At 41.5% G+C, this 15,507-nt stretch overlaps 1 protein-coding gene and 1 long non-coding RNA gene across 2 annotated transcripts in view; one reads left to right on the forward strand and one right to left on the reverse strand.

The window, feature by feature from the left end:
• Positions 1 to 1,775: 1,775 nt before the first annotated feature.
• The window catches only part of USP43 (ubiquitin specific peptidase 43), a 36,587-nt gene continuing 22,855 nt past the window's right edge, over positions 1,776 to 15,507 (forward strand). Inside the window, exons 1-2 of the mRNA XM_075846958.1 lie at positions 1,776 to 2,633; positions 13,600 to 13,734. Of these exons, the coding sequence (XP_075703073.1) occupies positions 2,028 to 2,633; positions 13,600 to 13,734 (741 nt within the window). The 5' untranslated portion in view covers positions 1,776 to 2,027. The remainder of the gene's footprint in view (positions 2,634 to 13,599; positions 13,735 to 15,507) is intronic.
• Positions 13,550 to 15,507, reverse strand: part of LOC142666775 (uncharacterized) — a 43,921-nt gene continuing 41,963 nt past the window's right edge. The window contains exon 3 of the long non-coding RNA XR_012851730.1: positions 13,550 to 13,909. This is a non-coding gene — a long non-coding RNA (uncharacterized LOC142666775). The remainder of the gene's footprint in view (positions 13,910 to 15,507) is intronic.

The following is a 15,507-nucleotide window of genomic DNA, read 5'->3' on the forward strand; positions in this document are numbered from 1 at the left end:
TATTTGGGCTCGTGTGTACTGTACAGCAGTATTTTTGAGCTTGGTTATGTGTGTACTGTACAGCAGTATTATTTGGGCTCTGTTACGTGGGTACTGTACAGAAGTGTTATTTAGGCACACTTATGTGCATAGTATATGTGGGCACTATTTAGCAATATTACTCTCTATTCCCCTTCTTTCAAATAAATTGGATGGGGCCCAGACCTACCATGATCCTGCAATGACTTGTGTTCGGCCTTATGCACACGGCCGTGCCCGTAATCACAGCTCGTGATTGCGGGTACAGCCGGCCACCAACGTATATACAAAGTATACAAGGTATAGGAGCACAGCCCGTAAAAATCGAAAAGTAGGACATGCTCCATAATTCCCGGCAAAGTTCTACGGCACGGTGACCTATCCGTAGTGATAAGGAAAGATGTCCGCGGCCAATACAACCGGATGGGTCCGTAATTGTGGACTGTATTATGGTTCGCAATAACGGAAATGGCTTACGGTCGTGTGCATTGGGCCTGAGGCCCTTGTCCCACCACTGGTGTAAAGCTGAATTTTCATGGGTTTGAGTAGCACCAGGCGCCGCTTATCTGGTGACTAAAACTATAGAACAGGAAAATCCAAAATGTCCGATCCTTCTGAGGGAATTGATAGAAAGTGTTTTGACTTCTCATTGCTTTACAACAATCAGTCTGTCAATGCAAGTGTTAACAGCCCAAGCAGAATCCTGTTGTACAAGATTTCCGCTAATTTCCTATACCCTGAGCAGCAATTTCCTGGCGATGTCACCGGGAGGAAGTTTTTGGCCACAGTGTGAACAACAATAGGTGAATGACACAAATAAAAATGTTACCTTCTGATCATTCCACTCCATGACCTAATATCCAGGCTCTGACCATTACATGATGGGGAATGTAGTACTGTCTGGTTCTCTGACACATGATAGGCTTAGATACAGCAGTTTAGCAAACAGTATCACACATGATAATCTTAGATACAGCGGCTTAGTAGACCGTATCACATGATAGGCTTAGATACACTGGGTCAGCACACAGTATCACATGCTATAGTCTCGGATATAAAGGCTCTACATACAGTATGACATGCTATGGGCTCAGATACAGCGACCCAGCAGTACAGTATCACACACACTCTAAAGGCTTAGATACAGTGGCTCAGCAGCACAGTATCACACGCTCTATAGGCTTAGATACAGTGGCTCAGCAGCACAGTATCACATACGCTATGGGCTTAGATACAGCGGCTCAGTATCACACACTTTGTAGCCATAGATACAGCGACTCAGCAGCACAGTCTTGCATACTTTATAGGCTTAGATACAGTGGTTCAGCAGCACAGTATCACACGCTATAGGTTTAGATACAGCGGCTCAGCAATGGCAAAGTATCAAAAAGTTACAAAGTAACTTTTTTTTTCATAATCTGCATGATACACATTATCCCTGTATTATGTGGGACTTCGGCATCTGCAGTGTAAGCAGGGACTGCAGCTTTACACATAGCAGCTCCTGTCTATCAAGCCTTGATCCCTCTCTTGTGTTCATAGATTATCATCCAGCTGATTAGGAAGCTCATGGTATGAATGACACAGTGTGCATGGAATTTGTCAAGCTGTCTTATCCAGTAGTCACCAGCAGAGGCTCCCCCCACCCCCTGCACAAACCTGTCTGCCTGCCTCCTATTGCTTTGCCTTGTGAAAGTAAACCACAGCTAATAATATTCATAGACTGGAGGTGGAGCAGAGTCCAGGCAGCAGATCCACACACAGCAGCCAGGAGATCTGATACTACAGAGCTCACAGGGGGAGAATGGATCACACACCTTCCCCTGCCAGGTAGGATGTGTCTACCTTTATGGGGGTGACAGGTGCCCCCTTCTAGCAGTCATGGGGAGCTTGCCTTTGTAAGGTAGGCTTGCACTAATAGCCATCTCAAGACCTGCTTCCTTCTTCCTGGTCAACCTGTGCACAGCCCCGCAGGTAGAGTAGAGTCTGCAAGACTCCCAGGTGAAGACATGGAGGAGCAGCAGAAGGCAACCAAAGACAAGAGCCAGGGCTCCAAGAAACCCTTCAGGAGCAAGTCCCTCAGGTCTATGGGACATTTCATGCAGAGGATCCTGAGAACTTTAAGCAATTTGTCCCACCTGGTGGATGCAGAGAGGAACAACTTGAACCCGGAGGATGATGATGGGGGTTTCAAGCAGAAAACCCACCCTGGAGAAGTCAAAGGGTCCACACATGAGGACTATAGAGTTGTCCAAGGAGGTGACAGCAACAACAACCTGGGTAAAGCTCAAACGGCGGCCAAGTGTCAAGAAAGGTCTTCCTTGAGCTCAGAGGAGAAGGTTCCTGGGGTCCAGGGACTGAAGAACCATGGAAATACCTGCTTTATGAACGCGGTGGTCCAATGCTTAAGCAACACTGACCTCCTGGCCGAGTACTTGGGGATGGAGCAGTTTAGAGCAGAGCTGAAAAGGACTAAGGGGAATGAAGGTCTTCAGAAGGCGTCCATAGATGAGACCTCACTTGCTGGAAGTGGAGAGGTCACCGAGAGGTTGGCCTCCTTGGTCAGGGGTCTATGGACCTTAGATTACACCCCTCAACTTTCCGTGGACTTTAAGGTGAGTGTTGTATTTCAATTGGTCCCAACTACATGGGTTAACCACTTCTTTGCCAATGCACTGACCTACTCTAAGACTGATCCCTTCTATCTGGTGTCTCCATAATGTCTTCATTTCATACATGTCCCTAATAATCATCATATATTGTCTTGCTTATATTGGGCTTGCTGGTTAATCCTCTGCAATCGGGATCACTGATTATCTACACAGCGATGATGTCATCGCTGACAGATTACAACAATATCATTCACAAGACAGAGACTCTCTTGTTCTACAGGGCAATTAACACTTTACAAACACTCATTATAGAAAAGTTTGTTTAATCTGGTTTTGGTCATGTGACCAGAGATGTTATCGGATCTTGATTGCATGTTTTGTGAAGATTTACTTACTGATGGTATTTTACTGACACATGGTTATGCAACAAGATCATTTTACTGACTCCTAGTAAATTTACTGGCCATCAGGGGCACAACTTGAAGCCCCTTGGCCCCCAATACGAAATCTGTAACCGGGCCCCCCACTTACTATGTGCCATTTATAATACCAGTGTCTTCTTATGTGACAGAGGGGCTTTTTGGGACCCCTCAGGCACCAGGGCTTGGGTGCTACTGCTACCACTACACCCCCTATGGCTACACCCCATCACCAATTGCATTAGGCTATTAAAGGTAAATATACTGAGGCTCCAGCCACTTGATTATTCGTAGAAGTTGCGTCTCGTTGGCTCGCATTCGGTCATGAGACTTCGACAATCACGGTTAACTCATGTACTGTAAGTTACCGGTGCGCAACTCTCGCAATCCGGTATAGGACGTTGAGGTGTTGGGTGACCGTGGGGTAACGTTTATACTGATTTATGTAGGATTGTGGCACCCGATAAAAAATGGCGCAACCCTAGTTGGACAAACGTTGCGTCATGTGATTCATATCTATATTGGGGAGGTGACCTATCTCAAGAAGTGCCTCCGTGATGTTCCTTCCATCCCCTTAAACTAAGTGATGAGCGTCAAGGTGACTGATCTCAGGTGTCGACTTAAAGTCAAAGCAAGGGAATTATCCAATTGATAAAATGCTGCGTACAATTAAATTAAAAGCCTCTGTCTCCCCGGAGAGGATCCTTTTATACGCGATGATTTGTAGAGACCGCTCAGTGTCCCTCTGCGGGCGTGCTTAACCACTTGACTGCCAGAGAAAACGTAAAGTGTCACCCTGTATCTTACTAGTGACTTCCTATGGCAAATAAAGCAATTTGATTGGTACTCCCCACAATGAAAATACCTCTGTTTTTGCTTTATGAGCTCCATATTTCTGATCCAGCATTCCAAATCCCCTGCATAGGCAAAGCGTGAAATGATACAATTTTTGCTGTCTGCAGTTACCACTAGGGGGAGCTTGCCATATTCTGATTTAGTAGGTAGGTGATAACTAATAGATCGGTGGGAGTCAAACTGCTGTGCCATCCGCAGATCATCAGAACAGGGGTCCCGTGTCTCCTGTTTCCACCAGCCACAAGCCTGCTGCCAGGGGGAGTTGGATGGGATGGTGGTCGAGCATGCGCCCTGCCGCTCCATTCAAAATCTATGGCACTGATCGAAACTGCCAGAGCAACTCTGATCACCTCTAAGCGCAAGTGGACACATTTAAGAGTGGTGGACGTGCAAGATCACTGCATTAGACCTACAATTTAAGGGCTTATTCAGACGAACGTATAATACGTTCGTGCAACGCGCGTGATTTTCACGCGCCTCGCACGGACCTATATTAGTGATTTTCACGCAGTGTGTGTCTGCTGCGTAAAACTCACGACCTGTCCTATATTTGTGCATTTTTCGTGCATCACGAACGCATTGAACTCATTGGGTGTGTGAAAATCACGCGCAGCACACGGAAACGCGTGATTCGCGCAACAGCAGTAAACACTATGAATGAAAACAGAAAAGCACCACGTGTTATAATGATGGCGGCTGCGCGAAAATCACGCAGCCACGCATCATACGCAGCTGACACGCGGAGCTGTTATGTACCTTTTGCGCGCGCAAAATGCAGCGTTTTTTGTGCGTGCAAAACGCACACGCTCGTGTGAATCCGGCCTAAGGGTGTAACATTTAGCCATTGCGGCCCACTCCTTCATCACCACCTTCAGGTCATCTAAAGCTTAAGATTATTTCAATACCCTATGTTTTTTTTTTTCTCCTTTCTGAATTGTTTAACATTCTCCCCTTCCATCATCCATGGTGAGTGGAGGTGGGTGCCATAACAGATGATATGCCTGCTACTCTGGGAGTTATGCCCATGGACCATGTGGTGCATGAAAATGGTCTATCATCCGTTGTGAGACTCATTATATAATATCACTGCCCCTGAAAGCAACATCAGTACCAGAACTGTTCAGTGGCAGTTTCTTCATAAATTGAGTTTCCATGTCCAAGCAGCTGCTCAAAACCTTCAATTCTTTAATCTCAATGCCAGGAGTCTGCTGGAGTGGAGTAAAGCCACCAATGTTGGATGCTAAAGTTATGAATCCCCTTTCACCATCCGTTTTGGTGGGGGTCAGAAGAACACCACACTAGACCAGATAACCCCTTTTATATATCTTTTTTTTGTTTGTTTTCTTTACTCTTTACTCATTACCCAGTGCAGGTCATTAGTACATTGTAAGGCTGAGCGAGAAATGCCCTATAGCAAGACTGTAACGCTGATGTCTCATCATGCACTCAGCAGCCTCTATAGCTTGAGGGGGCACGTGAACTGGGCATGATGCCAGGCATATATCGTATATCACTGGCATATCTTCTCCATCTCGCATTCTGTTGGTTAGGTAGTCTTCATATTGAACAGGCAGATACTGAATGTAACGGGGTTGTCTCTGCGTGTACAAGCTCAGTACTACTACTGCTGCACAGTACCACTTCTCCTGTTTTATAGATTTGATGTACTTCTGAATATATGGGCTGCGCACACAGTACAACTTGGTCACCCCAGTATCACGTCTCGCTTTTTGCATGCTGGACGTATTTTTCAATATCCAGTCTAATTCTGTATGTGTGGAAATTACACAGTAGCACTTCTTGTCCTGTACGCTCACCCAGCCATTCCAGTATCTCCTATTGACTTTTGTGAAATGTATCTTGGGGCCCCCATTCGTAACCTCCAGCAGTCCTACAACTTCCGATCACTTTCGTGGAGCAACTCCTCAATTTTATGACTTTGCATTAAGACACAATATTGCAGGAAGGCGCAAAAGGCATATAGGTTGCTGTAGAGCCCTAGACTAGGTCTGTGTGGAAGAAGTGATCACTGACCCAATGCATTGCCTACTTATTGATGAAAACTGTGCTAAAACTTAACAGGCATCTCAATGCCAGGAGTCTGCTGGAGTGGAGTAAAGCCACCGATGTTGGAAGCTAAAATTCGGAATCTGCTTTCACCATCCCTTTTAGTAGGGGTCAGTAAAACACCACACTAGACCAGATAACCTCATTTTATAAATCGTTTTATGTCTGTTTTCTGTATTACTTTACTGACCCAATGCATTGCTTATTTATTGATGAAAACTGGGCTAAAACTTAACGGACACCTTTTGAGGGTCCTGAGATCAGACCCTACCCTACACAATGTGACTGGATAAGGGTGGTCATCTCTGTTTTAAGTACCTCTGCACACTGCTTCCTGTTGTCTTCTTTTCCTCTGCTATCTGAATAAATATTTGGACTGTTCATCCATGGCCTCATATACAGGCCGCAGGTGAACTCGTAAACAGGTTTGTCAACATTGCACACATTTAAGATCTCGTCAATCCCTGTAGCGGCTCCTTTTCCATTGCCGCTGGACTGTCTTGTTGGTGACGGCTCTCATAGTAACACAAACCATTGAATAGAGTATGAATGCTACAGGGTAATTAGCAGCAAACCATTATAAGGAGTTCTGCTGGGCAATATCCCATGAGAAAGCAGCCTGACTCTAGGGGCAGTGGGCTCGTCAATGCCAGAAATGAGCCTCAGTTTTAACATTTGCTATTGGTAGTTTACATTTCCCACCTCATCTTAATAAAGGGGGGCCTCAGCACGTTTTGGCTAACACTTCCCTTACAGGAGAGAAGGATGATTTTCTTCTCCATTGTTTTCCAACATTGTAGGGAGGAGAATCCTGCGCAAATTGTCACCGCCACTAAGGATATACATGTGTAAAACCAGAGTTTCCCCTTAACCATGGCTGTAACTACCAGGGTAGCATCAAATAAAGGGGACCCACCTCCACTCAGAGGTGATGTCTGTGGATGATGAAATTGAATATTTTATGCAGCTCCAAGGAGAGGAAATTATTATTGTATACTGTGACATCACTGTGTGCATCATCCCTGTTCTGTGACATCACTGTGTGCTGAATTCTTGTACTGTGACATCACTGTGTGCTGAATTCTTGTACTGTGACATCACTTGCGCATTATCCCTGTACCTTGACATCACTATGCTGAATCTTACTGTTACACCACTGTGCGCATTATCCCTGTAGTGTGACGTGGCTGTGTACATTATCCCTGCTCTGCGACGTGACTGTTCGCATTATGCCTGCTCTGTGACATCACTGTTTGCTGAGTTCTTATACTGTGACATCACTGTGCGCATTATCCCTGTACCTTGACATCACTATGCTGAATCCTACTGTTACACCACTGTGTGCATTATCCCTGTAGTGTGACGTGGCTGTGTACAGTATCCCTGTTCTGTGACGTCGCTGTTTGCTGAATTCTTATACTGTGACATCACTGTGCACATTATCCCTGTTCTGTGACATCACTATGTGCTGAATCCTTGTAGAGTTAAAACACTGTGTGCATTATCCGTGAACTGTGACACCACTGTGCGCTTACTCCTGTGTTCTGACATCCCCACAATATCCCTGTACTGTGACATCACTGTGTGCATTGTCCCTATGCAACAGGAAAGGACACCTGGCACAAACTGAAGACCAAAATAATCTTAAGCTTTTCATGTTAAGGTCATTGTGAAGTGGGGTTTTGTTTCAAGTTTTGTCATGGGCCCCCATGATAATTTTATTACACTCACAATTGTGTCATATTCGTGCATATGGGAGGAAATAAAACAAGGTTTAAATCACAACTTGCGCTGTCCTGATACAGGCCAAAAAATTTATGCAGAAAGTTATCGTAAATCTGTGCTTTTTTATTTTTTTCTAATTTATCCAGTATTTGTTTGTACCATGCTGCCTGGGTACGTGCTCCGGGCTCTTAGATACTGGCGGCACGTGACGCACAGGTTTGGAATGTGTGGGATCTGGTAATGGAGGATGAGTATCGTGCCAGGGTGCTTGCGTCATGGGAATGGAGTGCTTTAGCCCCTCGTTCATGCCTGAGGGAGACCATACTCCTTGTTCCTGGTAGTACCTGACAATGGGGTGTATTTACCTAATCTATTCCCAATGAATAATAGAAATGCTGCCAATAGCAATTAATAAGTGATGGGCTTAGAAAGTTACAACCACGTTCATGAGCCAGAAATGTGCCCAGAGCAATTGTCACTTCCCTTCCCTGGGCCTAGTCCCCCACGTCACCGGTTATCCCAAGTATTTTGCGTGTTAATTTATATATATTATGTTCATGAACTTCTCTGAAGGGGTTAAAATAATTTTCATATTTAGAAATGTTAGTAATGAGTGGAATGTAAGGATCAGAGAGAGCGGTAGACGGTGACTTCTCACACATGAGATTATCTACAATGCCACATAGCTTGGAGTAGCGTGATATACAGTGATATGCGGCATGCTGGTATAACCTGGGTATCTTCTGTATATAATTATATATGTACAGCTGGTATAAGTTATACATCTTCTTGTATATAGTGATATGGAGCATGCTGGTATAACCTGGGTATCTCCTGTATATAATTATATATGTACAGCTGGTATAAGTTATACATCTTCTTGTATATAGTGATATGGAGCATGCTGGTATAACCTGGGTATGTTCTGTATATAATTATATATGTACAGCTGGTATAAGTTATACATCTTCTTGCATATAGTGATATGAAGCATGCTGGTATAACCTGGGTATCTTCTGTATATAATTATATATGTACAGCTGGTATAAGTTATACATCTTCTTGTATATAGTGATATGGAGTATGCTGGTATAACCTGGGCATCTTCTGTATATAATTATATATGTACAGCTGGTATAAGTTATACATCTTCTTGTATATAGTGATATGGAGCATGCTGGTATAACCCGGGTATATTCTGTATATAATTATATATGTACAGCTGGTATAAGTTATACATCTTCTTGTATATAGTGATATGGAGTATGCTGGTATAACCTGGGCATCTTCTGTATATAATTATATATGTACAGCTGGTATAAGTTATACATCTTCTTGTATATAGTGATATGGAGCATGCTGGTATAACCTGGGTATGTTCTGTATATAATTATATATGTACAGCTGGTATAAGTTATACATCTTCTTGTATATAGTGATATGAAGCATGCTGGTATAACCTGGGTATCTTCTGTATATAATTATATATGTAAAGCTGGTATAAGTTATACATCTTCTTGTATATAGTGATATGGAGTATGCTGGTATAACTTGGGCATCTTCTGTATATAATTATATATGTACAGCTGGTATAAGTTATACATCTTCTTGTATATAGTGATATGGAGCATGCTGGTATAACCCGGGTATATTCTGTATATAATTATATATGTACAGCTGGTATAAGTTATACATCTTCTTGTATATAGTGATATGGAGCATGCTGGTATAACCTGGGTATCTCCTGTATATAATTATATATGTACAGCTGGTATAAGTTATACATCTTCTTGTATATAGTGATATGGAGCATGCTGGTATAACCTGGGTATCTTCTGTATATAATTATATATGTACAGCTGGTATAAGTTATACATCTTCTTGTATATAGTGATATGGAGCATGCTGGTATAACCTGGGTATCTTCTGTATATAATTATATATGTACAGCTGGTATAAGTTATACATCTTCTTGTATATAGTGATATGGAGCATGCTGGTATAACCTGGGTATCTTCTGTATATAATTATATATGTACAGCTGGTATAAGTTATACATCTTCTTGTATATAATGATATGGAGCATGCCGGTATAACCTGGGTATCTTCTGTATATAATTATATATGTACAGCTGGTATAAGTTATACATCTTCTTGTATATAGTGATATGGAGCATGCCGGTATAACCTGGGTATCTTCTGTATATAATTATATATGTACAGGTGGTATAAGTTATACATCTTCCTGTATATAGTGATATGGAGCATGCTGGTATAACCTGGGTATCTTCTGTATATAATTATATATGTACAGCTGGTATAAGTTATACATCTTCCTGTATATAGTGATATGGAGCATGCTGGTATAACCTGGGCATCTCCTGTATATAATTATATATGTATAGCTGGTATAAGTTATATATCTTCATGTATATAGTGATATGGAGCATGCTGGTATAACCTGGGTATCTTCTGTATACAACTATATATGTACAGCTGGTATAAGTTATACATCTTCTTGTATATAGTGATATGAAGCATGCTGGTATAACCTGGGTATCTTCTGTATATAATTATATATGTACAGCTGGTATAAGTTATACATCTTCTTGTATATAGTGATATGGTGCATGCTGGTATAACCTGGGTATCTTCTGTATATAATTATATATATATATACAGCTGGTATAAGTTATACATCTTCTTGTATGTAGTGATATGGAGCATGCTGGTATAACCTGGGCATCTTCTGTATATAATTATATATGTACAGCTGGTATAAGTTATATATCTTCTTGTATATAGTGATATGGAGCATGCTGGTATAACCCGGGTATATTCTGTATATAATTATATATATACAGCTGGTATAAGTTATACATCTTCTTGTATGTAGTGATATGGAGCATGCTGGTATAACCTAGGCATCTTCTGTATATAATTATATATGTACTGCTGGTATAAGTTATACATCTTCTTGTATATAGTGATATGGAGCATGCTGGTATAACCTGGGTATCTTCTGTATATAATTATATATGTACAGGTGGTATAAGTTATACATCTTCCTGTATATAGTTATATGGAGCATGCTGGTATAACCTGGGTATCTCCTGTATATAATTATATATATACAGCTGGTATAAGTTATACATCTTCTTGCATATAGTGATATGAAGCATGCTGGTATAACCTGGGTATCTTCTGTATATAATTATATATGTACAGCTGGTATAAGTTATACATCTTCTTGTATATAGTGATATGGAGTATGCTGGTATAACCTGGGCATCTTCTGTATATAATTATATATGTACAGCTGGTATAAGTTATACATCTTCTTGTATATAGTGATATGGAGCATGCTGGTATAACCCGGGTATATTCTGTATATAATTATATATGTACAGCTGGTATAAGTTATACATCTTCTTGTATATAGTGATATGGAGTATGCTGGTATAACCTGGGCATCTTCTGTATATAATTATATATGTACAGCTGGTATAAGTTATACATCTTCTTGTATATAGTGATATGGAGCATGCTGGTATAACCTGGGTATCTTCTGTATACAATTATATATGTACAGCTGGTATAAGTTATACATCTTCCTGTATATAGTGATATGGAACATGCTGGTATAACCTGGGCATCTCCTGTATATAATTATATATGTATAGCTGGTATAAGTTATATATCTTCATGTATATAGTGATATGGAGCATGCTGGTATAACCTGGGTATCTTCTGTATACAATTATATATGTACAGCTGGTATAAGTTATACATCTTCCTGTATATAGTGATATGGAACATGCTGGTATAACCTGGGCATCTCCTGTATATAATTATATATGTATAGCTGGTATAAGTTATATATCTTCATGTATATAGTGATATGGAGCATGCTGGTATAACCTGGGTATCTTCTGTATACAACTATATATGTACAGCTGGTATAAGTTATACATCTTCTTGTATATAGTGATATGAAGCATGCTGGTATAACCTGGGTATCTTCTGTATATAATTATATATGTACAGCTGGTATAAGTTATACATCTTCTTGTATATAGTGATATGGTGCATGCTGGTATAACCTGGGTATCTTCTGTATATAATTATATATATATACAGCTGGTATAAGTTATACATCTTCTTGTATGTAGTGATATGGAGCATGCTGGTATAACCTGGGCATCTTCTGTATATAATTATATATGTACAGCTGATTGCAATATATATAGGAATATATTTGTGTTCAGAGTAGATTATGAAGAAACATTGTGCCATATAGTATGACAGTAGTGCAGAGGTTAATGTGTTGTACTCTGTTCTCTGCGCGGGAACAGAAGATAAACCGGTTTCCAGCACACAAAGGCTCAGTGTGAATGAACAGGACTGGTTTGTGGTATTTTAGTTCCTTTGGCTCGATTACCAAATCCACCCCCCCCCCCCCCCCACACACACATATACTCCACAGAAGGGTAGTTTTGTGGTTGAGAGTAATGAACTGGTCTAACCAGGAGGGTAACACTACTACATGGTTAGTTGTTTACCTGTCACTATCTGCTCAGACAGTGTCACACATGATAGGATTAGATACACCGCTCAGCAGACAGTATCACACATGATAGGATTAGATACAGCGGCTTACCAGACAGTATCACACATGATAGGCTTAGATACAGTGGCTCACCAGACAGTATCACAATAATAGACTTAGATACAGTGACTCACTAGACAGTAGCACACATAATGGGATTGATACATTGTCTCAGCAGACAGTATCACACATGATAGGATTAGATACATCAGCTCACCAGACAGTCTCACACACACGATAGGATTAGATACATTGTCCCTTATATTGACGTTCCCCATATAATTGTGTCTGTAGGTGAGCTGTGATCTTGTGACGTGTGTTTGGGAGGATGAGTCAGTGGGATGGGATGTGCGGTGTCTATATTTACCTTTCCTAGCTGTCCTCTAGTGACCTGTCATGGTGGCGTCTTATCCCCTTGTACTGGATCTGCAGTGGCAAAATAAATGACCAGTAAACAGGGAGGAGGATGAGGAATGGGACCCTGCTGGGGAGCAGATCTGGGGTACATTGAAGCATTGCTATGATTTTGGACTGTAGTGCGGACATGCAGCAGCTCTACAGCAGGTGTGGTAATAGTCCAGGTATGTGGGACACCGGTTATACTGATTTAAAGAATGCCAACAATGGCACTTCAAGCACAGCTCCGCCTAAGATGAAGAATTTGCCTACATTTGGCTGTATCTAAAATAAAAATACTATTTTATATGATGGGATAATAGTTGTCGTTGGAGGACACTCCCCTTTTTTTTAAACCTGGAAACTGAATAACTTGGAAAACACTAACAAAATATAAGTTAAAAAGCTACTGGGTATATAGGAGAGAAGGCACACTCTTTATATATACCCCTGCTATAAAATGTAGCTCATACTATCAGACCCTCCCATTCTGGGATATAAGAGCTCCACAGCCCCTTCCCCCTTCCTAATATGTTGTTATTTTTGGAGCAACTCCTTTACTTATAACTCATGCAATCACTTGCTGTGTGCAATGTTGTACATAGCATAGTGTGGGTCCAGCATAGCCCCCTTGCACCTGCATAAGGCTCCCCCTCTCCACAAACAAGTGATAGGGGAAATGGACAGATGGAAATTTCGGCCTTCTCTTCTAAAATTCATGGGAAGGCCCGGGCGTTGGAGCAGCAAGGTCTGGGACCTCCAGTGGTAGGGTGTGATGGTGTGAGCCAACAACAGCAAGGGGCCCAAACAGAGACGACTTTTGATATCTGACTAACCTTGTCTTGTAGTTTTTGTAATGCCCGTGCCTGATCAGTGACATCACTCTTCACTCTTTCAGAACGTTGTGGCCAAGTACGGCACCCAGTTTCGAGGGAATTCTCAACACGATGCCTTGGAGTTTCTTCTGTGGCTACTGGACCGAGTCCATGAAGATCTCAACTCACCCTCTCAGAAATCCAAGATCTCGGTCAAGGTTGGTCTACTGTGGGTTATGTTCCGTTCAGTCCCAAGTGTCCAGCCGCCAGGGATAACGCACATGTTCCTCAAGGAAGGATCCGGGGTTGGTGAAATTTACAGATGTTCGGTGTAATCGAACCAACGGGGTCCACTTGTTACGGGATGCTAAAATGTAGCCGTGTTACAATCATCTGAAATCGTAAGCAAGAAACAAAACCAAAAAAACACTGAACTGTATTAAATATGTCCTTGAGCCAATCAAAGTCCGGTAATCTTTTAATTTTTTTATTTTTTTTAAAGATTCACTGGAAAAGTATCGGAGATTAGGCCACTTTTTCTTTCCCTTTGATTTTTACTCTGACTGCTTATATTGATTTGGACACAGACAGACATAAATATTTTTGAGGGACGTTCCTAAAATTTACTTATTCTGATAAATATAAGCTTTTGATAGTGACTAGCCCCCAACAACGTATTGGGCACATTTTCTAAAGAATGGAACCAATTATAAATGACCATTTTCTCACCGTAGGCCACTTTTAGGCTTTGTGGATTGGAGGATGGCATGTGTGTGTAAGTGTTTATTTTATGTTTTCTTCTATCTTAAGGAATCACCTGATCCTAATCCTCTTTTAATTATAATTTGCAATGTTTTTGAATCCGTCTTATTTGTCTCTTGCAAATCCCTCCCAGACAAAGCTGTTAATCAGCAAAAACATTGTCCAGAAGATAGAGGGTGAGAGACGTTTGAGGGAGAGGTATCTGGCATTGACTACATTCCCATCAGTGGATTAAGGGGGTTCTCCGGGCATTATATATTGATGGCCTGTCCTTATAACGGGTCATCAATATCAGATTGGTGGGGGTTCGACTCCCAGGTACCCCACCGATCAGCTGACTGAAGAGGCCGCAGCGACGAAAGCTACGGCCTCTTCAAAGGTCTTCATACCTTTTCATAGTTTACCAGGGCAGAGAGCCATACACGTCTGTAGCAGCTCTGCCTGCGATTGCAGCTTAGTTCCATTCAATTGACCTATCTTTTTTTAAAACGGCGGTACGGCATGAGCCCATACAATTTTATGGTTGACGTATTATGGACCCCATACCACATGGATCTGTAATGCAGCCTTGTGCCTGTGGCCAGCTTAATATTTTTTGTACCTTTTTCTTTGGGGGAAACGGGCAAAATTTGAGATCCAAAAGTAGAGTAGAATCTCTTTTAGAAGCCACTCCTGATTTGGCAAAAAACCGGCAGCGTTTGAACAAAGCCCAGTTATGTTTTTGTTGTAATAGTGGGGAACAATTTTTATTTTATATAAATATTTATATTTTATCATTTTATTTATAATTTTTGTTTTTAGAAGTTGAAAACAAAAAATATTCACATTTTTTTACTATATTTATTAGAAAATCTCTACCATGCTGCTTTTTTTTTTTTAAATAATTATTCCTATTAATGTCAATGTGGAGTATTCCCATCATAAAAAACACAGAGTAGGACATATTGTAGAAAAATGATAAAATAAGTGGCGCCCTGCATCCATTATTCTTGGGCCTCCGTATCTTTCTATCTTCCGGCCGTGTAGGAGATGTGTGTCAGAGTAATGTTGGCTTCTACTGATCACATTAGGAACATATGGTAATCCCGCTGTGTGCGCTGAAATTCACTCCGACGGCCGAACAAGAACCTTTTTAAAAAATCATGTACCGGGATGCGAGTTTGAGTTAACCGCCGAGCCGTACAGCGGTCAGTAAGCCTCTGCGGGCCATCAAGTGGATGGTTCTCCAG

Source organism: Rhinoderma darwinii, chromosome 13, assembly GCF_050947455.1.
Source record: "Rhinoderma darwinii isolate aRhiDar2 chromosome 13, aRhiDar2.hap1, whole genome shotgun sequence".
Taxonomy (NCBI): domain Eukaryota; kingdom Metazoa; phylum Chordata; class Amphibia; order Anura; family Rhinodermatidae; genus Rhinoderma; species Rhinoderma darwinii.